Source organism: Dromiciops gliroides, chromosome 2 (genome assembly GCF_019393635.1).
Source record: "Dromiciops gliroides isolate mDroGli1 chromosome 2, mDroGli1.pri, whole genome shotgun sequence".
Taxonomy (NCBI): Eukaryota; Metazoa; Chordata; class Mammalia; order Microbiotheria; family Microbiotheriidae; genus Dromiciops; species Dromiciops gliroides.
In genome coordinates, this window is record NC_057862.1 from 662,057,404 (window position 1) to 662,080,008 (window position 22,605).

Sequence of the window (22,605 nt, forward strand, 5' to 3'; positions counted from 1 at the left end):
AGGGAGAGACCTAAGACTGAACAGTTACAGCAGTTTTACAATGATGATGTTAGCTATATGGACATATGAATAATAAACATTCCACATTTCTAATTTGGGATTAATGTCACACAGGAAACATGACCGGTTCCCAACGAAGCTCATGTTGTAAATTCAGGGAGCCCAGCTTTCTGGGTGGCTGCTTTATTACCTGTTTGACCAAACACTACCTGCTTCATCAACTACTTTGCTTCTCCAAGGAAAGAGTCATCTCTACCTGACCCCAGCAAGGTAATCGATGGCATTTCTCCATGGTCATAGCGTCCCCCTCTGGGTCAGAGCTTCCGGAACTGGACCCAGGACTATCAGGATGCTACTACCAGGACCTAAGAGTGAATCCTATTAGCAAAACTCCAGAGTCTATCCACTGCCATTAGTTGCAATGGTGCTTTGGTGTGCTCAGGAATCCTTGGGATAAGGATGGCAATGGATGAAAGATAGACATTGATATGTTTGGTGAAGACACATCTGTTATAAAAGGGATGATTTCAGCAACATTTTAATCAGTTCCATGCAATTCAAAAGCATTTGTTGAGCACCTGCTGGAAACTCAACACCTAAGACTCTGTTTTATCTTATCAATGAAACTGGTCTAAACTTGAAAAATTCCCTAGTGTTTGGTAATGGCTTGGGCATGTTCTTGGGAACCTGTACACAGGAATGGCCTCAGAAACCCATCAGGGGATTGAAAGAGCTTCCAAAATATCACAAACACTGGTAGGCAGAGATCCCTTATTGGGGGGGGGCCTCAAAGCCCCATCTGAATTCCAATCAGGTTTACCTCTTTAATGGGCCCCAGATGTCTGATTAAAAAGAAGTCCCAGTCACTGAAGCTGGCTTTGGTTATATCAACCCTGAGAATAAATGTACTTTTTGATTCTTTATTTTTCTTTGGGGTTTTTCTGTATATGTCTTCTTTCACAAAATGACTAAAGTGGTGAGAGGAAAACAACTCCTGCTCAATAATTGCCTGGAACAACTCAGCAGTGGTGATGTGTCAAAGGCTCACTTACTGTCCTTCCCTCCAGAATGGGCAATCCAGTGTGCAGCTGGTAGGTGCAAAGAATGGGGACTCATAGGCCCCATGTGAACCCCTAGTCCCTAAGGTGAATGGACACTCCCCTTTTTCATCACTGGTCTGATTACTCAAGGGTTACAACTGTTTGGGACAAACTGCCTCAGTTTGCCCAAATAACTCGAGGAGACCACCAAGTCAAGTAGAGACAGATTCATTTCATTCTCACAAGAACAGGGAAACTCAATGACAAATTTGAGTCTGCAATGATAGGCCCAAACTTTTAGGTTTTTATAGTAATTTTGAGGAAGTGGGAAACCTTCACATGCACAGAGTGAGCTCATACTCTAACATCCAATCCTGTCTCACCCAGAGTGCGTGGTTACCCCGTGATCCATATATGGAGACATGTATAGGAATGTCAAAGAAAAAGGGGAGGCAGGAATCACTCCCTTATCTAACTGCAATTGATTCATGACAGGGACTGGGGCTCTGACGTGATGAATTCCAGATAGGCTGAAGACACAACTTTTATTACAGGCCATAAAACTAAGATGTAGCTGACAAGTGGGGAGACTGAGCAGAAATAAAGTAAATAATGCAAATTGGTAGAACTTGACAAGCAATAAAACTTACTGGGGGGGGGGGCTGGATATCTTCCAGACCCCATCCTCAGACTTTACAGAACTGACCCAAGTCCATTATCTCATCAATAAAACTTAAAGGAGACAGTGAGAATTTAACAAGCCATTAACTTTTAGGGAAAGCAAGAGACTAACTATACTGGGGGGGGGGGGGCTGGGTATCTTTCAGACTCCATCCTCAGAGTTTAATCTGACTCAAATCCATAATTATCCCATACACAACCTACACACAAAAACTATCTAACTGGAACACAGTATGCCTAACCCTGATTTCCCTAATTATTCTTTGGATTCTTAGCCAAAATGGGAGGAGACACAGGAACATTTCCTCAATCTTCCCTTATATGGACACAACCCAGGAGAGGACCCAATTGAGACCAGTTCAGGACTCCTTGAACCAGGTGATCTTGTTTGCTGGAGGGGAAGGAAAGGGACTAAGACCTTTTTCCTCAAACAGGTCCAGAGGAGTGTAATTTGAAGGGTGACTGTTATATCCTTGTTGAGAGGAGACCTATTTCCTCTCAAGTGGAAATATATTTTGTCTGTATAACATATAGGATTGTTTGCATTCACAAGGAGAAAGAAGGAGAAGGAAGGAGAAAATCTGGAATTCAAAATTAAAAAGAAACAACAGTTAAAATTGTTTTAAAAAGGAATTGTAAAGAAGCTTACTCATGTATTCATGTATTTTTGATCAACTGGAGAGAGGAGCATCTGGAAGCAGTGAAATCAAACAAAGGGATCTTGCAATTCAAAAGGAGAGAAGTGATTAGACAGAAGTGAATGACTCCAGTCTCCTTGTGTCTATTTTTGACACATTCCTACTCCCCTCTATAGCCTCATATTGCTCATAGATTTGCTCAGATCCCCATTTCTAGAAACAGTCACAACTGGGATACTGGGTTGATCATAGTAAAGGTCCTCACTTTTAGTGCATTTCTGGAATGGGAAAATGGGGATTCGTAGAGACATGTTTTCTTTCCAATTACAGTAATCTCATCTAGTGACTGACAAAACCCCCAAGTGTCCAGGCTAAGCTCCTTCCAGTGTCAGGCAGCCCCTCCTCTCTGCCTCTTTGAATTCACACCTCCTGCAGCAGGGGGCAGGAGAGGGCCAGGTGCATGAGCAGAGGCAGGTGAGGCACCTCCAGAGCCTACAAGCTGTGAGCTCCTGCCATCTCTTCCCCCTCCCCAGGGCTGGGAGCTCTCTCCTGGTTATGGGGCACAGAGAGAAGCCTCCCCTCATTCACCCACAACCAGCTCCAACCATTCCCATATCAGACACTAAACAGGAGCTTGTCTTTGCTCCTGAGGTCACACACTGAGGACAGAGAGGAGGGAGGCCCCTCCCCCAGAGTCAGGTACAGTCAGGGTGACTCCGTGTGGCTCACAGGATCCTGAGAGGAGGCTCAGAGCAGACCTGGGGCTCTTTTGCATATGGAGCCCTAGGGGCCTGCAGGGAGCCCTGCTCAGGGTACAAAAGCTTCCTCCCTCCTTGCTGCGCCCTCAGGGCTCTGAGTGCTCTCTCTGCAGGTGTCTGAAGGCCAGGATGGTCTCCCCATGGCAGCTCCTCTGGCTGCTGGTGCTCTGGGCTCAGGGTAAGACCCAGCAGGGCAGGGAAGGGGTGAGGAGGTCACAGGTTTTCAGGGATTAAAGACCTGATGACCCCTGGATCCAGGGGGTGAAGAAGCTTAGGGACAGCACAGGCAGATGGAGGCTGAGGAGCATGGTCAGGCCCCAGATTACAAACATTGTGAGGTCTGTGGGAAAGGTGGTGTCTGTGGTGACAGTAAATACATCCACTTGTCAGCCATTTGGGATCTCAGGTTCTCCACAGAATTTTCTTGTTCCTACACTTTAACTTGGACATTCACACATTTCTCATTTCCTCTCATTTCCTCTTATTTCCTCTCATTTCGTTGTTTCCTAGATTCCCGAGGAGCCATTGTGCTGACTCAGTCTCCAGCCTCCTTGTCTGTGTCTCCAGGAGAGTGAGTCACCCTCAGCTGCAAGGCCAGTCAGAGTGTTATATATAGTGGTTATAACTACCTTCATTGGTACCAGCAGAAACCTGGCCAAGCCCCCAGGCTCCTCATCTACTGGGCTAACAGGCTGGCATCTGGAGTGCCTGCCCGCTTCAGTGGCAGTGGGTCTGGGACAGATTTCACTCTCACCATCAGCAACTTGGAGCCCGAGGATGCTGGAGATTATTACTGGCAGCAGAGTAAAGACTGGCCCCCCACAGTGCTTCAGACCTGAACAAAAACCTCCCCAGGCTGCTCGGGGGATTCAGCTCAGAGCAGCAGCTGCTTCCTCTCTGGTCCCCAGGCAGAGCAGCCCCTGCCCTCTAGGCAGGCTCACATCTCTCAGGGCTTCCTCTTTGTGGTTCCTCAGGTCCCCTCCTTTCTCACAAAGCCTTGTCAGTCACATGCCCTGTCCCCTAGGCAGGACTGGCCATATTTTAGCTTGGTGATAGGGAACATTTGGTCCAGTGTGTTCTGGGGCAATAAGTGGTACTGAGTATGTGAAGATTGGAGTGGTTCCCCCTGATGGAAGGATGTTGCGGGCAGGGGGGTTGCCTTTGGAAGACATGTAACTTTAGTGTCTGGAAGCTGGCCAGCTAGCGTCCCAGAACTTGCATCTGTAGAGCCACCTGTTAGACTTGTCAATCAGAGCTACCATCCAATTAGCTTGGAGCTGTGTGTGTGGAGAGCCCTGTTTCCTGTTGGAGAGGAGGCTTCTGGGAGAAGGACGGGGTGAGGGAGCTCTCTTTTGTCTGGCACCTCAGTTTGAGTGGATCTGAGATGCTGGCTCCCTGAGATAGGTAGATGAAGGAATCTTGGTCTCTTTCTCTCTGATCACTACATTCTAAGGCACCTTAATAAATGCTTAAAAGTCTAAAGTCTTTTTAAAGCTTCTAACATATGGCGACCACTAAGTAGATTTTTAGGCAGTCTAGCTAGAATTTTAGCCCCTTACAAGAGGGAGGAAGGAAGAGGGAAGACAACCTTCCCCCCAACCTCCTCTTTCTCTGTAGGTTCACAAGCCTCATTCCCCAACAGGCTCATCAGGGAAGCTGGTCCCCTTCCTGAGCACCTGCTTCTTCTCCCTCAGAGCCCAGCTGGGGGATGCTCAGATGCAGCTCATCTGGGTCCATTTAGGGGAAGGATCTGAAGGAATCCCAGGGAGGGGCTGCCCTGCCCTTGGAATGCTCTCCTTCAGTCCTACACTGGGGGGCAGGGCAAGGCCTGGAGCAGGGCTCTATAGGCCCCGTTTCTTCTTTCACTCCTCATTGGGGGAATAGAGTTTTCTGGAAGATCTGGATCCCGGCCATGCCTGAGGTGTCGCTTCTTAAACTCTTTCTAGATCCTTAGACCCTGAGCAATGAGGCTTCCCTCTACTTCAGAGGGTGTTATTGGCACAAGGTTGGGGAGAAGGGAGACAGAAATATAAGAACCTCTGTGGGCATTGCTAGAACGGGATGCTTGAAGCCTCAATGTCAGTATCTTTCCATTAGAAGCTAACCTTGAGCAATCTGCTAATTATGCCTATGTTATTTCAAGTCCCTCTTTCTATATTAACATACAGGCTGGCCAACTATTCACTGGCATCCATGGACCCAAACGTGTCCCTCAGTTCTTTTGCCATCCATTCTCCCACTACTCAACCAGCAAGGTATGAATCCCCTCTCAGGAGATTCTCATTACCTCTCACTGAAGGACTTTACCCCATCCCTCCCTCTTTTTAATAATAAACACATCCTGGCGGTTCCCTGAGCCCTGGGCAGTGAGCACTTGGAATGGGGAAATGGGCCTTCTATGTGATCAGTGGGGTTGGCAGAGCCAGGCTGTCAGGGGCCAAGTATCCAAATGGAAGGAGACTTTGGTTGTTAGAAGATGTTGGTTGATTATTATTTCCTGCTTTTAGGTTCCAGAGGAGAAACTGTGCTGAGCCAGGCTCTAGCCTGAGTGTCTGTGACCCCAGGAGAGAGAGTCACCATCAGCTGCAAGGCCACTCAGAGTGTCAGACACCGGGATGGAAACACTTATCTCTACGAAACCTGGACATTCTCCTCGGGGCCTCATTTACCGGGTTTCCAGCCTGGACTCAGGAGTCCCTGCCAGGTTCAGTGGCAGTGGTGCTGAGAAGGACTTCACCCTCTCCATCAGCAGTGTGGAGGCTGAAGATGAGGCCTGTTGTTACTGTGGACAACATTATTTTATTCCTCCACGTTGCTACAGACCTAAACAAAAGTCTACCCAGCCCAGGCTGGCCTCTCAGCTCTTCTACTTCCTCTCCTGCAGCAGTTGCTGTGCTGACTGCTCAGCTGCAGGGTCTCTGGGGATGGCTGGGCTAAAGGAACTCATGGGCAAGACCATGGACTGACAACTCTGTCCCCTGAGTATGCTTGCTCCTCTACAGCCATGTATAGCCAAGGAAAAATCAACTCAACCCCTCTCAGACTGGGCTACCGACCCTACTACACCCTAGACCTGAGACAGTCTCCCATTCATGTCTAATCTGACTCCCAATGAGCAAGAACAAAGCAGACACCGGATACCCAGAGCCAGCGGTGCATTCTCCCTTTCTTCCTAGAAGCATATCAGTCAACCTCACTATTATACTTTAATGTCTAATTGGCGGTTGTTCAGCCATTGATCACCCATGGCTGACTCTTCATGATCCCACGTGGGGTTTTCTTACAAACACAGCAAAATAGCTTGCCATTTACTTCTCCAGCTCATTTTCAGATGAGGAAACTGAGGCAAACAGGGTGAAGTGACTTGCCCAGGGTCACACAGCTAAGGAGTAGCTGAGGCTGCATTTGAACTCTGAAAGATGAGTCTTCCTGACTCCAGACCAAGCAGGTGACCCAGGCTTTATGGTGCTATCTAGTGGCCTTGCTAGTCTTTTCATCCTCAGGCTTCACATAGTGCTTAGCACACAGAAAGTCCTCTCCTCCAACAGCAGCAATCTATCTAGATTTCTAGCAAACATAACTCTCAGTCATCCAGTCATCCCAGCTGCCAGTTCTGTTAGTGCCCAAGGATGTAGTCCATCCAGGTCAGTTGCCTTCTTTTACTATCTTCTCATATTTACACAGTATGAGTGAAGGGAAGGGAAGGGTATTCCAGGTGCCCCATATTGCCTCTAGGATCAGATCCACAGTCCTCAGTTTGCTGTTCAGAACCCTTCAGAACCCAGCCTGCTCCTGCCTTTTCAGTCTTCTTACACCTTGCTCTCCTGTATGTACTTTTCAATTACAGCTTATACAGGAAGCCTTTCCAGCCCTTCTTATTTCCAGCACCTTCTCTCTTGTTTCCTGTTAATCTGTTTATAGCTTGTATGTACATTTTTGTTGTGGCTGCTCCCATTTCCTCTATTGTATTGTGAACTACTTTTAGGGAAAGGACTGTCTTTTGACTCTCTTTTTAAAAAATCCTTTCTGTCAGGCACATAGTAGGTGTTTAATGAATGTTTATTGACTGACTGACTAATTGACAAACATACACTTAGCCAAAGGCTATTCACCTAGATGATCCTTGGTCTCCAACTTCTGATCCAGATGAAATCCTATCCCTTGCTCAAGAAAAGAGTCCAAGATTTCTTTCCTTAGAGAAACAGGAATATGGTGATTACCAGGTAGATTACCTCATACCCCTTAATTCTAGTGTCTTCCCTCTGTTGGTTTTCACCAAGTTTTCCTCACAGACCTTGTTTGTCCATAGTGGTTCTTATGTAGCTTACCCATTAGAGTGGGAACTTCATGAAAGAAGTGACTGCCTTTTAATTTTCTTTACATTCCCAGCTCTTAGCACAGTGTCTGGTGACATGCTTAATGAATGCTTGTTGACTGCCTGAAGCAGACTGAAAAGGAAATATTCAGAGTTGATTATAAGATCACTTACCTCCAGCATAAATTAGCATGAACTCTACACAGCCAGTCTGACAGAACAAAAATTGAGAGTTTTGACATTGCTTTTATTTTTGTTGTTTGTCCTCTGTTCCTGAAGAGAACCATGACATCGGGGTGAGGTCATGACTTGCACTGAATTGGATTTAAGTGAGGGAGTGTTGTGCAAAGTCACCAGCCTCACTATCTCCTCCTGAGCCAGAAGTTACACAAAGACCATACATAGAGCACATCAAATATGCTTTTTTTGTCCAAGCTGATAGTAAACAGAAAATGGAATGATTATACAGATGAGAATATACCAGACAATAAACAGAGTGAGTAAGCTTTCCTGCTCAGAATAAAATATCTCCATTGATCTAAGAGAGCATGTGGCAAATTCTGGCAAGGTGGTAGTTTGGATGATTGGAGCAGGGATGAGGGCAGAGGACAACTTCGAGGAAGGGATAGTCAGACTCCCAAGAAATAGATCTCCAGTGTCAACTAATCTATGCTCACTGGTACCAGAGAGTCCAATGAACTGGTTCTGTGTCTAATCCCACTTCTGACACTGATTTAAATGTTAACTGGACCAGAGGGTGAACAGAAAGGATTTATGTTTTGCCAAGCTCACAGCACAGCCAACTTCCTAGGTCTTAGTTCTGGAAAATAGGGCATTTCCTAATATCTTGGCATTTCCCCCTTTTGACTAAAAGGAAGGGGTCTGTTTTCATTTTTCAGATGAAGGAATCAAAACTACCTAGTCATATGAAAAAAAATTCTAAGTCACTATTGATTAGAGAAATGCATATTATTTAAAAAAAAAACTCTGAGGTACCACCTCACACCTCTCAGATTGGCTAATATGACAAAAAAGGAAAATGATAAAGGTTGGAGAAGATGTAGGAAAATTAGAACACTAATGCATTTTGGTGGAATTGTGAACGGATGCAACAATCCTGGAGAGCAATTTGGAGCTATGCCCAAGGGACTATAAAACTGTGCATACCCTTTAACTCAGCAATACCAATACTAGGTTTGTATCCCAATGAGATCATAAAAAGAGAAAAGGGCCCATATGTACAAAAATATTTAGCAGCTCTTTTTGTGGTGGCAAAGAATTGAAAATTGATGAGATGCCCATCAATTGGGGAATGGCTGAACAAGTTGTGGTATATGAATATAAGGGACTGCTATTGTGCTGTAAGAAATGACAAGTAGGCAGATTTCAGAAAAACCTGGAATGTCTTAAGTGGAATGTTACTGAGTGAAGTGAACAGAACCAGGAGAACATTGTACACAGTAACAGAAACATTGGTCAATGATCAATATGATGAACTTAGCTCTTCTCAGCAATCCAATGATCCAAGACAGTTCCAAAAGAATCATGATGGAAAATGCTCTCCACATCCATAAAAAGGAGAATGGAGTCTCAATGCAGATTGAAGCATACCATTTTCATTTTATTTGGTTTTTCTGTGTTCTTCTTTCTTTCTTACAGTTTTCCCTTTTGTTCTGATTCTTCTTTCATAATATGATTACTATGGAAATATGTAAGGAGAACTGCCCTGATATCATAGAATCAGAGGATAAAATCATCATTGAAAGAATCCACTGATCACCTCCTGAAAGAGACCCCAAAAGGAAAACTCCAAGGAATATTGTAGCCAAATTCCAGAATTATCAGGTGAAGGAGAAAATACTCCAAGCAGCCAGAAAGAAGCAATTTAAATATCATGGAGCCACAGTCAGGATTGCTCAGGACCTGGCAGCTTCAACATTAAAGGACCGCAAGGCATGGAATATGATATTCCGGAAAGCAAAGGAGCTTGGATTGCAGCCAAGAATCTATTACCCAGCAAAAATGGTCATTGTCTTTCAGGGGAAAAGATGGACATTTAATGACATTGGGGACTTTCAATCTTTCGTGGTGAAAAGACCAGAACTGAATAGAAAATTTGATCTCAGCATACAAGACTCAAGAGAAGTTTAAAAAGGTAAACAGAGGGGAAAAAAAAGTTACCCTATTAGGTTAAACTGTTTATATCTCTACACAGGAAAATAATACTCATAACTCTTAAGAACTGTAAATGTATTTGGGCAGAGAGAAGAACTTTATATAGAGGGTATAAATATAAATTGTCTTTGATGTGATGATACAAAAAAATTAAGGGGTTAAAAAGGGAGTCTATGGGGAGGAGAGGAAAGGGGAGGTGGAATGGGATGACTTATATCATATGAAGAGGTGGAAAAAAACCTATTACAATAGAGGGAAAGAAAGGAGGGGAGAACATGGTTTCAACCCTATTCTCATTAGATTTGACTCAAAGAGGGAATAACATATACGTTCATTGGGATAAAGAAACTTAACTCATTCTTTAGGGAAACAAAAGGGAAGGGAAAGGGGGGACTGATAGAAGGGAGGACAAAAGCAGGGAGAAAAGGGTAAAGACAAGAGAGGGGGGTGAGAAAAAGGGAGGGCAGATTGGGGGAGGCAGGGGTAAGAAGTAAAACGTCGGTGAGGAGGAATAGGGTGAAAGAAGGGGGGAAAAGTACAAAGGGGGGTAAATAGAATGGAGGGGAATAGACAGTCAGTAATAATAACTGTGAATGTGAATGGGATGAACTCTGCTATAAAACGGAAGCGAATTGCAGAGTGGATTAAAAACCAGAACCCTACAATATGCTGTTTACAAGAAACACATTTGAAGCAGAGAGATACACACAGAGTAAAGGTAAAAGGCTGGAGCAGAATATATTATGCCTCAGCTAAAGTAAAAAAGGCAGGGGTAGCAATCCTTATCTCAGACAAAGTGAAGGCAAAAATAGATCTCATTAAAAGAGATAAGGAAGGAAATTACATCTTGCTTAAAGGTACTATAGATAATGAAGTAATATCAATATTAAATATGTATGCGCCAAGTGGTATAGCATCCAAGTTCTTAGAGGAGAAGTTAAATGAGTTACAAGAGGAATTAGATAGTAATACTATACTAGTGGGGGATCTGAATCTCCCCCTCTCAGAATTAGATAAATCTAGCCAAAAAATAAATAAAAAAGAAGTGAAAGAGGTGAATAGATTACTAGAAAAGTTAGACATGATAGATGTCTGGAGAAAATTGAATGGGGATAGAAAGGAATATACCTTTTTCTCAGCAGTACATGGCACATTTTCAAAAATTGACCATGTATTAGGGCACAAAAACACCATAGTCAAATGTAGAAAGGCAGAAATAGTAAATGCATCCTTCTCAGATCATGATGCAATAAAAATTACATCTAAGAAAGAGCCAGGGAAGAGTAGAATGAAAATCAATTGGAAACTAAATAATTTCATTCTAAAGAATGAATGGGCCAAACAAGAAATCATAGAAACAATCAATAACTTTATCCAAGAGAATGACAAGAATGAGACAACATACCAAAATCTATGGGATGCAGCCAAGCAGTGCTTAGGGGAAAATTTATAGCTCTAAATGCTTACATGAATAAAAAGAGAAAGAGGAGATTAAGAATTGGGCATGCAACTTAAAAAGTTAGAAAAAGAACAAATTAGAAATCCCCAATTAGACACTAAATTAGAGATCCTGAAAATTAAAGGAGAAATTAATAAGATTGAAAGCAAAAAAACTATAGAATTAATCAATAAAACTAAGAGCTGGTTTATGAAAAAACCAATAAAATAGATAAAATATTGGTTAATTTTGATTAAAAAAAAGAAAGAAGAAAACCAAATTACCAGTATCAAAAATGAAAAGGGTGATGTTACCACCAATGAGTGAAAATTAAAGCAATAATTAGGAAATATTTTGCCCAACTGTATGCCAATAAATTTGACAATCTAAATGAAAGGGATGAATATTACAAAGATACAAACTGCCCAGGTTAACTGAAGAGGAAATAAAATCCTTAAATAAACCCATATTAGAAAAAGAAATTGAACAAGCTATTAGTGAACTCCCTAAGAAAAAATCCCCAGGGCCAGATGGGTTAGAGGTGAATTTTACCAACATTTAAAGAACAATTAATTCCAATATTATACAAATTATTTGGAAAAATAGGGGAAGAAGGAGTTCTACCAAATTCGTTTTATGACACAAATATGGTGGTGATACCAAAACCAGGCAAAGCAAAAACAGAGAAAGAAAATTATAGACCAATCTCCCTAATGAATATTGATGCTAAAATCTTAAATAAGATATTAGCAAGGATATTACAGCAAGTGATCACCAGGATAATACACTATGACCAGGTGGGATTTATACCAGGAATGCAGGGCTGGTTCAATATTAGGAAAACTATTAACATAATCAACCACATCAATAAGAAAACCAACCAAAATCATATGATTATCTCAATAGATGCAGAGAAAGCTTTGACAAGTACAGCACCCATTCCTAATAAAAACACTAGAGAGTTTAGGAATAGGGGAGCTTTCCTTAGAATAATAAACAGTACTACCTAAAGCCATCAGCAAGTATTATATGCAATGGAGATAAATTAGAGGGCCTTCCCAATAAGATCAGGGGTGAAACAGGGATGTCCATTATCACCCTATTATTTAATATTGTTCTAGAAATGTTAGCTTTAGCAATCAGAGAAGAGAAGGGAATTAAAGGAATTAGAATAGCAAGGAGGAAACAAAACTATCACTCTTTGCAGATGATATGATGGTATACTTAAGGAATCCTCGAGAATCAAGTCAAAAATTACTTGAAACAATGAACAACTTTAGCAAAGTAGCAGGATATAAAATAAATCCACATAAATCATCAGCATTTCTATACATGACCAACAAAGTCCAGCAGCAAGAGATAGAAAGAGAAATTCCATTTAAAGTAATGGTAGATAATATAAAATACTTGGGAGTCTACTTGCCAAGACAAACCCAGGAACTCTATGAACACAACTACCAAACACTCTTCACACAAATCAAATCAGATCTAAATAATTGGAAAGCTATCAATTGCTCATGGATAGGCAGAGCTAATATAGTAAAAATGACAATACTGCCTAAATTAATTTACTTATTCAGTGCCATACCAATCAGAATACCTAAAAATTATTTTATACAGCTAGAAAAAGTAATAACAAAATTCATCTGGAAAAACAAAAAATCAAGAATATCCAGGGAAATAATGAAAAAAAATTCACAGGAAGGTGGGTTAGCGGTACCAAACCTGGAGCTTTACTATAAAGCGCAGTCATCAAACTATCTGGTACTGGCTAAAAAATAGAGTGGTAGATCAATGGAATAGGCTAGGCTCAGGAAATGCAGTAGTAAATGACACTAGTAATGTAGTGTTTGATAAACCCAAAGACTCCAGCTTCTGGAATAGGAACTCAGTATTTGACAAAAACTGCTGGAAAACTGGAAGATAGTATGGCAGAAATTAGGCATAGACCAACATCTTACACCTTATACTAAAATAAGGTCAAAATGGATACATGATTTAGACATAAGAGGTGATACCATAGGTAAATTAGGAGAGAAAGGAATAGGGTACCTATCAGATCTTTGGAAAGGAAAACAGTTTTTGACCAAACAAGAGATAGAGTATATTATAAAATGCAAATGGATGATTTTGATTATATTAAATTAAAAAAAAATTTGTACAACAGAAGCAATGCATCCAAAATTGGAAGGGAGGCAGAAAGCTGGAAACAATTTTTTGAGGCCAGTGCTTCTGATAAAGGCCTCATCTCTAAAATATATAGGGAATTAAATCAAATTTATAAGATCCAAGTCATTCCCCAATTGAGAAATGGTCAAAGGATATGAACAGGCAGTTTTCTGATGAAGAAACAAAGCTATCTATTCCCATATGAAAAAATGCTCTAAATCTCTAATGATTAGAGAGATGCAAATTAAAGCAACTCTGAGGTACCACCTGACACCTATCAGATTGGCTAAAATGACAAAAAAGGAAGATAATAAATGTTGGAGAGGCTGTGGGGAAAATTGGAACACTAATGCATTGTTGGTGGAGCTGTGAGCTGATCCAACCATTCTGGAGAGCAATTTGGAATTATGCCCAAAGGGCAATAAAGCTGTGCATACCCTTGACCCAGCAATCCCACTTTTAGGTCTTTTGCCAAAGAAATCATGGAAGGGGGAAAGGGACCCACATGTACAAAAATATTTATAGCTGCTCTTTACGTGGTAGCAAGGAATTGGAAGCTGAGGGGGTGCCCATCAATTGGGGAATGGCTGGACAAGTTGTGGTATATGAATACAATGGAATACTATTGTGCTGTAAGAAATGATGAGCAGGAAGAGTTCAGAGAAACCTGGAGGGTCTTACATGAAGCTGATGATGAGTGAGATGAGCAGAACCAGAAGAACATTGTACACAGTATCATCAACATTGAGTGTTGACCTACTGTGATGGACTATATTCTTCTCACCAATGCAATGGTACAGAAGAGTTCCAGGGAACTCATGATAGAAGAGGATCTCCAAATCCAAGAAAAAAAAGAAAGAAAGAACTGTGGAGTATAGATGCTGATTGAACCATATTATTTCTTTTGTTTTGGGTGCTGTTGGTTTTTTTTTTCTTTCAATTTTGAGGTTTTGCATCACTGCTCTGATTCTTTCTCTTGTAACAGGATTAATGCAGAAATAGGATTAATGTTATTATGTGTATATATATGTGTGTGTATATATATATATCTATATGTATATGTATAGAGATATATAGATATAACCTATATCAGATTACCTGCTGTCTAGGGGAGGGGGGGAGGGAGGGGTGGGAGGGAGAAAAATCTGAAATTGTAAAGCATGTATAAACAAAGGTTGAGAACTAAAAAAAAATAAATTTAATTTAATTTAATTTAAAAAAAATATGGAAATATGTTTAACATGATCATACATATACAACCTATATCAGATTCCTTGCTGTGTTGGAGAGGGATGAGGCAAGGGAGGGAGGGAGAGCAATTTGGAATTCAAAATCTTAAAAAATGAATGTTGAAAACTCACTTTACATGTAATTGGGAAAAAATAAAATCAAAAGGAGGGGATATCAAAGAACCCCTACCTTTCTGGTCAACAAAGGAGAGGCAGTTTATAAGCCAAGATGCCACAAGAGACCAGTTGGGCCAGTATGAATGTTGCCCAGAGGGTCAGTTCCATGAGTGGGCCTATTGGAGAAATGTGTTCCAGGTACCCTTGCATAGCTATTGTTTGCTCGGAAGCAGAAAAGGGGGAGAGGGCAAGAAGGTAAAGGCAGAAAATGAGAGAAGCAACCAATGAAAAATGTCAACACAAGCTTGAATCAGGGCCTTTGTTGTTGGGCACATAACAAAAAGAAAGGAAAAAAAAAAAACTAGGACAGTATCCTCAGCCCTTGTATGGAATCTTAGGACAGCTGTCTCAACTAGACATAACCTGATTCTTGGTCTATATTAGATGAACCTTAAGGTTGATAGAGGGGTCCTGCTGTCCACTCAGGAGCACGGGCTTTCTTCAGATGATCCAGTGATACACACACACACACACACACACACACACACCACACACAAACATATATGTTTGGCAGCTGTAGGAGTAGTCCAGAAGGACCTAGTAGGGGACTCAGAAACTATGATTGCTAAGTTAGCATAAGTTCCAATCCTACTCTTGACACTTACTAGCCCTTTGCCTGGGTCTCAGATTCCCTTACCTGTCAAATGAAGTTATAAACTAATTAAACTTCTTTCCAGCTGTAAAAAAAATAATGATATAAGGAAAATTGTGAGAAAATTCCTTTTATCAACCTTTGGATCCCAGTCTCTGGTCAATATAGCAAAGGTCTTTGATTAAGAGTCTCTAAACAGCACATAGAGATGATCCAAGTCCCATCCATGCAGGCTCAACAGCCAATTAAATACTTGTTTTTTGGACCAAGTAGTATGTAAACTGGAGGATACTGCCTCCTACTCTGATACGGGTGGAAGAGGTTGGTCACCTCCATTACCTGCACTCAGACTCTGGCTCACCAAACCTCTACATGGGTTAGTACCAGGGATTCTAAGAGGTTAGCAAGGAGAGATTTGCAGGAGAGGGAGATGTGCCCCTGTACATGCCACAGGTAGCATCTTGTGAGAGTCCCTAGAGAGTTGCCTCTTTACAACCAGGCAGGCATCAGGAAGAATAGTGATGTTGGTGTTTTTACAGATTTTATTCCTGCAGTTTTGAGCCAACTGTGCCCAGATCTGGAAAGTCCCTGTCACACTGGGATACTCTCTTCCAGATCAGTTGTAGTATTTACCAGTTAAGGAACTAATAGAGTAATGGGACTGAATCATGAAGACCTGGATTTGAATCCTCCTCTCACCTGAAACTTAATATCAATAGGAAAGGGTACCAGTGCTGTTCTCATAGTCACACACTGGTCAGCTCCCTGATTACAACTCCCATAACTGGAGTCTCCTGCAGCCTTTGGTGGACTGATGGAATCCCTGAGCCCACAGTCAGAGGGCCTCCCTATGCTGCATAACGAAGAGTGAATCTTATTAGCAAAAGCACCATGGACAGTTCACAACCTTCAGTTGCCATTGAGTTTTGTGCACTCAGTAATCCTTGGAGAAAGAGTAGCTGTGGAATTTTGTTGTGCTCAGTAATCCTTGCAATGAGGGTGACACTGGATGAAAGATAGACATTGTTTTGTTTGGAGAGAACATCTGTTATAAAAGGCATGATTACAGCAAGATTCCAATCAGTTTCATGCAATTCAAAAGCATTTATTCAGTATCAGCTGTATACTTAGCACTAGTCTAGATGTCCTAAGACTGTTTTATCTGATCAAACAAAGTGGAATAAAGTTGAGGAATTCCCTAATTGTTTGGCAATGATGTGGGCATTCTCTTGGGGACCCTGTACCCAGAGATGGCCTCAGAAATCCAGCATGGGGCAGAAAGAGTTTCCAAAGTATTATAGCCACTGATGGGCAGAGATCCCTCATGGGGGTGGAGAGCTGAAAGCCCCTTCTGAATTGCAACCACTTTTATTTCTGGACATGGGCCCCCAATTGTCGTATTAGAAGCTCCAGCCACTAACACAGTCTGTAGTTGTGTCAACCCTGAGAACAAATGTACATTCTATTCTTTACTTTTCTACAGGCTCTTTGTGTATATGCCTTCTTCGCAACATGACTAAAGTGGAAATATATTTTGTCTGACTGCACATGTATAACATGAGATTGTTTGTGTTCATGAGGAAGGAGAAGAAATGAGAAAATTTGGAACTCAATATTAAAAAGAAATAAGTTAAAATTGTTGTAAAATGTAATTGTAAAAAAAGAAAATGTTTACCAAAAGTATAAATGCTTTTTCATGTATTCATTCATTGTTGATTGATTATAGAAAGAGGAGACTGGAGGTACATGAATCAAACAAAGGGATCTTGAAATCCCAAAGGAAAGAAGTGATTAGCCAAAAGTGAAGGACTCTCTCCAGTCTCCTTGAGTCTCTGACTCAGTCCCACTCACCTCCATAGCCACACATTGGACACAGATTTGTCTAGATACACATTTCAAGAAACAGTCACAACCAGGTTATGAGATGGATTATAGTATGGGTCTTCACCTTTAATGCATGTCTGTAATGGGAAAATGGGGTGAAGGATAGATATAACCTTTTCCTCCAAGAACAACTACAGTAATGTCATCCAGTGATTGTCAAAATCCATTCCCTGAGGAATGAGGCTCTACTAAGTTTTTTCCCAGCAGCCTAATCTAAGACCACTCCAGTACGGGCCAACCCCTCCTCACTGCCTCCTTGAATTCACACTTTCTCCTGAAGGGGGCAGCAGAGGCACAGGCGCAAGACAAGAGGAAGGTGAAGCACCTCCAAAGCCTTCAAGCTGTGAGCTTCTGCCATCTCTGCCCTCTCCCCAGGGCTGGGAGCTCTCTCCTGGTTATGGGTGATCTCGCCCTGGGGCACAGAGAGAAGCCTCCCCTCATTTATCCACAACCAGCTCCAACCATTCCCATATCAGACACTAAACAGGAGCTTGTCTTTGCTCCTGAGGTCACACATTGAGGACAGAGAGGAGGGAGACCCCTCCCCCAGGGTCAGGCTCAGCCAGGGTGACTCGGTGTGACTCACAGGGTCCTGAGAGGAGGCTCAGAGCAGACCTGGGGCTCTTTTGCATATGGAGCCCCAGGGGCCTGCAGGGAGCCCTGCTCAGGGTAGAAAAGCTTCCTTCCTCCTTGCTGCCCCCTCAGGGCTCTGACTACTCTCTCTGCAGATGTCTGAAGGCCAGGATGGTCTCCCCATGGCAGCTCCTGTGGCTGCTGGTGCTCTGGGCTCAGGGTAAGACCCAGCAGGGCAGGGAAGGGGTGAGGAAGTCACAGGTTTTCAGGGATTAAAGACTTGATGACCCCTGGATCCAGGGGGTGAGGAAGCTTAGGGACAACACAGGCAGATGGGGGCTGAAAAGCATGACCAGGCCAGAGATTACAGACCATTGATATGGTTTATGACCCATGTTGACAACAAATGCAACTACTTGTCAGTCCACTTGGGGGTTTTCTTTGGTCTCCCACAGAATTTTCTTGTTCCTACACATTGCACATTCACTCATTTCTTTCTCCTCTCATTTGTTGGTTTCCTAGATTCTCAAGGAGCCACTGTGCTGACCCAGTCTCCAGCCCCCTTGTCTGCATCTCCAGGAGAGAGAGTCACCATAAGTTGCAAGGCCAGTCAGAATGTAAATAGCAACCTTAATTGGTACCAGCAGGAAACCTGGCAACCCCCCAGGCTCCTCATCTATGGAACTGCCAACCTGGCATCTGGAGTGCCTGCCCGATTCAGTGGCAGTGGGTTTGGGACAGATTTCACTCTCACCATCAGCAGCTTGGAGCCTGAGGATGCTGGAGATTATTACTGTCAGCAAACTTGGAGCTCTATTTTCCCTCAGTGCTTCAGGCCTGAGCAAAAACCTCCCCAGGCTGTTCAGGGGATTCAGCTCAGAGCAGCAGCTGCTTCCTCTCTGGTCCCCAGGGCAGAGTAGCCCCTGCTCTCTGGGCAGTCTCACGTCTCCCAGGGCTTTGACTTTCTGGCCCCATAGGTCCCCTCCTTTCTCACAAAGCTTTGTCAATCACATATCATGGCCCCAAGGCAGAGGGGAGGCAGCACATCCCCCTGGGAAAAAAGGGCAAAAGCATCTATTTTGTATTTCATAATTTTTTCTACCTCTTATCTTGTCATAAATTCTCTCCATAAATCTGAGAGGTAAACTATTCCTTCCTCTCCTAATTTACCTGTGGTATCACCCTTTATGTCTAAATCACATACCCATTTTGACCTTATTTTGGTATATGTCGTAAGATGTTGGACTACAAGTAGTTTGTGCCATACTATCTTCCAGTTTTCCCAGCAGCTTTTGTCAAATGCTGATTTCTTATCCCAGAATCTGGAGTCTTTGAATTTATCAAATAATAGATTCCTATAGTAATTTACTACTGCTTCTCCTGTGTTTAACACATTCCATTGATCTACCTCTCTATTTCGTAGCCAATACCAAATAGCTCTGATGACTGCCACTTTATGATATAGCTTCAGATTTGGTATTTCTAGCCCACCTTCCTGTGCATTTTTTTCATTAGGTCCCTTGATATTCTTGACCTTTTGTTCTTCCAGATGAATTTTGTTATTTTTTCTAGCTCTATAAAATAATTTTTAGGTAGTCTGATTGGTATGGCACTAAATAAGTAAATTAATTTAGGTAGAGTTGCCATTTTTATTATATTAGCTTGGCCTATCCGTGAGCAATTGATATTTTTCCAATTATTTAGATCTGATTTTATTTGTATGAAAAGTGTCTTGTAATTGTGTTCATAGAGTTCCTGGGTTTGTCTTGACAGGTAGACTCCTAAGTATTTTAAATTGTCTACAATTACTTTAAATGGAATTTCTCTTTCTATCTCTTGCTGCTGAGCTTTGTTGATCATGTATAGAAATGCTGCTGATTTATGTGGATTTATTTTATATCCTGCAATTCTGCTAAAGTTGCTAATTGTTTCAAGTCATTTTTTTGGTTGATTCTCTAGGATTCTCAAAGCATACCATCATATCATCTGCAAAGAATGAGAATTTTGTTTCCTCTTTGCCTATTCTAATTCCTTTCATTGCTTTCCCCCCTCTTATTGCTAAAGCTAAAATTTCTAGTACAATATTAAATAATAGAGATGATAATGGGCATCCCTGTTTCACCCCTGATCTTATTAGGACTGCCTGTAACTTATTCCCATTACATATAATGGCTACTGATGGTTTCCCATAGATGCTGCTTATTATTTTAAGGAAAATTCCATTTATTCCTTTGCTCTTTAGTGTTTTTATTAGGAATGAGTGCTATATTTTGTCAAACGCCTTTTCTGCTTCTATTAAGATAATCATATGATTTTGGTTAGTTTTGTTATTGATATGGTTGATTATGTTGCTGGTTTTCCTAATGTTGAACCAGCTCTGCATTCCCGGTATAAACACCACCTGGTCATAATGTATTATGCTGGTGATGAATTTCTGTAATCTCCTTGCTAATATTTTGTTCAAGATTTTTGCATCAGTATTCATTAAAGAAATTGATCTATAATTTTTTTTCTCTGTTTTGTCTCTGTCTGCTTTAGATATCAATACCATATTTGTGTCATAAAAGGAATTTGATAGAACTCCTTCTTCACCTGTTTTCCCAAATATATTGTATAGCACTGGAATTAATTGTTCTTTAAATGTTTGATGGAATTCACTTGTTTAGAATTTTCTTTTTTCCAAATTACATGTAAAAACAAATTTTGTCATCAATTTTGTAAAACTTTGTGTTCCAACTTCTCTTCTTCTGCCCCTTCCTAATGCCCCCCCAAGAATTCAAGCAATTCAATATAAGTTATACATGAGTAATCATGCAAAACCTCTCCACATTAGTCATGTTGTGAAAGAAAACAGACAAAAACAAAACTTCAGATTAAGGAACTATCAAACAAAATGTACTTCAATCTCTTTTCAGATACTATCACTTCTTTTTCTGTAGATGGATTACAATTTTCATAAGTCCTTCAGAGTTATCTTGGATCATTGCATTGCTGAAAATAACCAAGTCATTTACAGCAGATCATCTTACACTATTGTTTTTATTTTGTATACAGTAACATTTCACTCTGCACCAGTTCATATAGGCCTTTCTAGGTTTTTCTCATAGTATCCTGCTCACATTTTTTATAGTAAACTACATTTATGTAGTACTTCAAAGAGAGATTTCCTTACAATAAACATATGGGGTTGGTTATTGCAACAACAGTAATAGATAACATTTATATAATACCTTAAACTTGACAAAGAATTTTCTTCACAATAGCCCAGCAAAGTAAGTACCATACCTTTTGCCATCATCATCAATCAATCACCAGTCAGTCCTCACCATCTTCCTCATTCAATCCTCCTCCTCCTCAATCAGTCCTCATCATCCATCAATCCTCACCTTCCCCTAATCAATCCATCATCAATCACCATCTTACATTACTCTTGACTCTGCTTCAAAATTTTTTCACAATTACTATTTTTAACTGTTTGCTTCCATCCTATTCCCTTCCAATGATATTTACTCTTTTTCCTATCTTCTTTTACCCTATCCCTCCTCAAAAGTGTTTTGGTTCTGACTGCCCACTCCCCCACTCTGCCCTCCATTCTTTTACCCCTCCCTCCTTAACCCCTTCCCCTCCCACTTCCCTGCAGGGTTACCTAGATTACTCCAGTCAATTGAGTGTGTATATTATTTCCTCCTTGATCCAACTCTGATGAGATTAAGGTCTTTCAGCTAATTCTGATGAGTGTAAGGCTCATTCACTGCCCCACTCCTCCCCCATCTCTCCACTCACTCCATAAGTCCTTAAGATTTCACCCCATTCTACCTATCCCCTTTCCCCTCCCCCAGAGCAATCATCTCCCCCCCTCAATTTTACCCTAAAGATGTCATCATGGGCCAAGTAGGTGACACAGTGGATAAAGTACCAACCCTGGACCCAGGAGAACCTGAGCCCAAATTCAGCCTCAGTCACAAGACACTCACCCACCCTGACCACCCCACAAAAAAAGAAGATAAACAAAAATAAATGCTTTACAGATATCATATCTTCATAATCAATTCCCACCTCTGCCTTCTGTCTAAATTTATTCCTATCATCTGCCCTAATACTGAAAAAGCTCTTATGATTTAGATATATCATCTTCCCATATAAGGATGTAAACAGTTTAACCTTTTAAAATCTCTCATTGTTTTTCTCCTGTTTACCTTTTTATGATTCTATAGGGTCTTGCATTTGGAAGTCGAATTTTCTATTCAGTTCAGGTCTTTTCATCACAAATAGCTGAAAGTCCTCTTTTTTCATTGAAGTTTCATTTTGCCCCCTGCAAGATTATATTCAGGGGCAGCCAGATGGTGCAGTGGATAGAGCACCGTCCCTGGAGTCAGGAGTACCTGAGTTCAAATCAGGCATCAGAAACTTAACACTTACTAGCTGTGTGACCCTGGGCAAGTCACTTTACCCCAATTGCCACACTAAAAAAAAAATAAAAAGATTATATTCAGTTTTGCTGAGTAGGTGACATTGGTTATAATCCCAATTTCTTTGCCCTCCAGAATATCATATTCCTTGCCCTCCCATCCTTTGATGTAGAAGCTGCTAGATCCTGTGCTATCCTGACCATTGCTCCCCAGTATTTGCATTTATTCCTTCTGGTTGCATGCAATATTTTCTTCTTCACCTGGGAGCTCTGGAATTTGGTTATAATATTCCTAGAAGTTTTCATTTTTGGATCTCTTTCAGGAGGTGATAGGTGGATTCTTTCAATTCCTATTTTACCTTCTGCTTCTAGAATGTCAGGGCAATTTTCCCAGACAATCTCTTGGAAAGTGATATCCAAGCTCATATTTTGGTCATAGTTTTCAGGTAGTCCAGTGATTTCCAAATTATCTCTCTTGGATCTGTTTTCCAGGTCAGCAGTTTCTCCAAGAAGATATTTAACCTTGCC

The 22,605-nt window shown here is 41.5% G+C and overlaps 1 gene segment (V, D, J or C); it reads left to right on the forward strand.

Annotated features, from left to right (window-relative positions):
* Positions 1–3,212: 3,212 nt before the first annotated feature.
* Positions 3,213–22,605, forward strand: part of LOC122739550 — a 34,322-nt gene continuing 14,929 nt past the window's right edge. Inside the window, 1 exon segment of the V gene segment in view lies at positions 3,213–3,295. Within this exon segment, the coding sequence occupies positions 3,247–3,295 (49 nt within the window).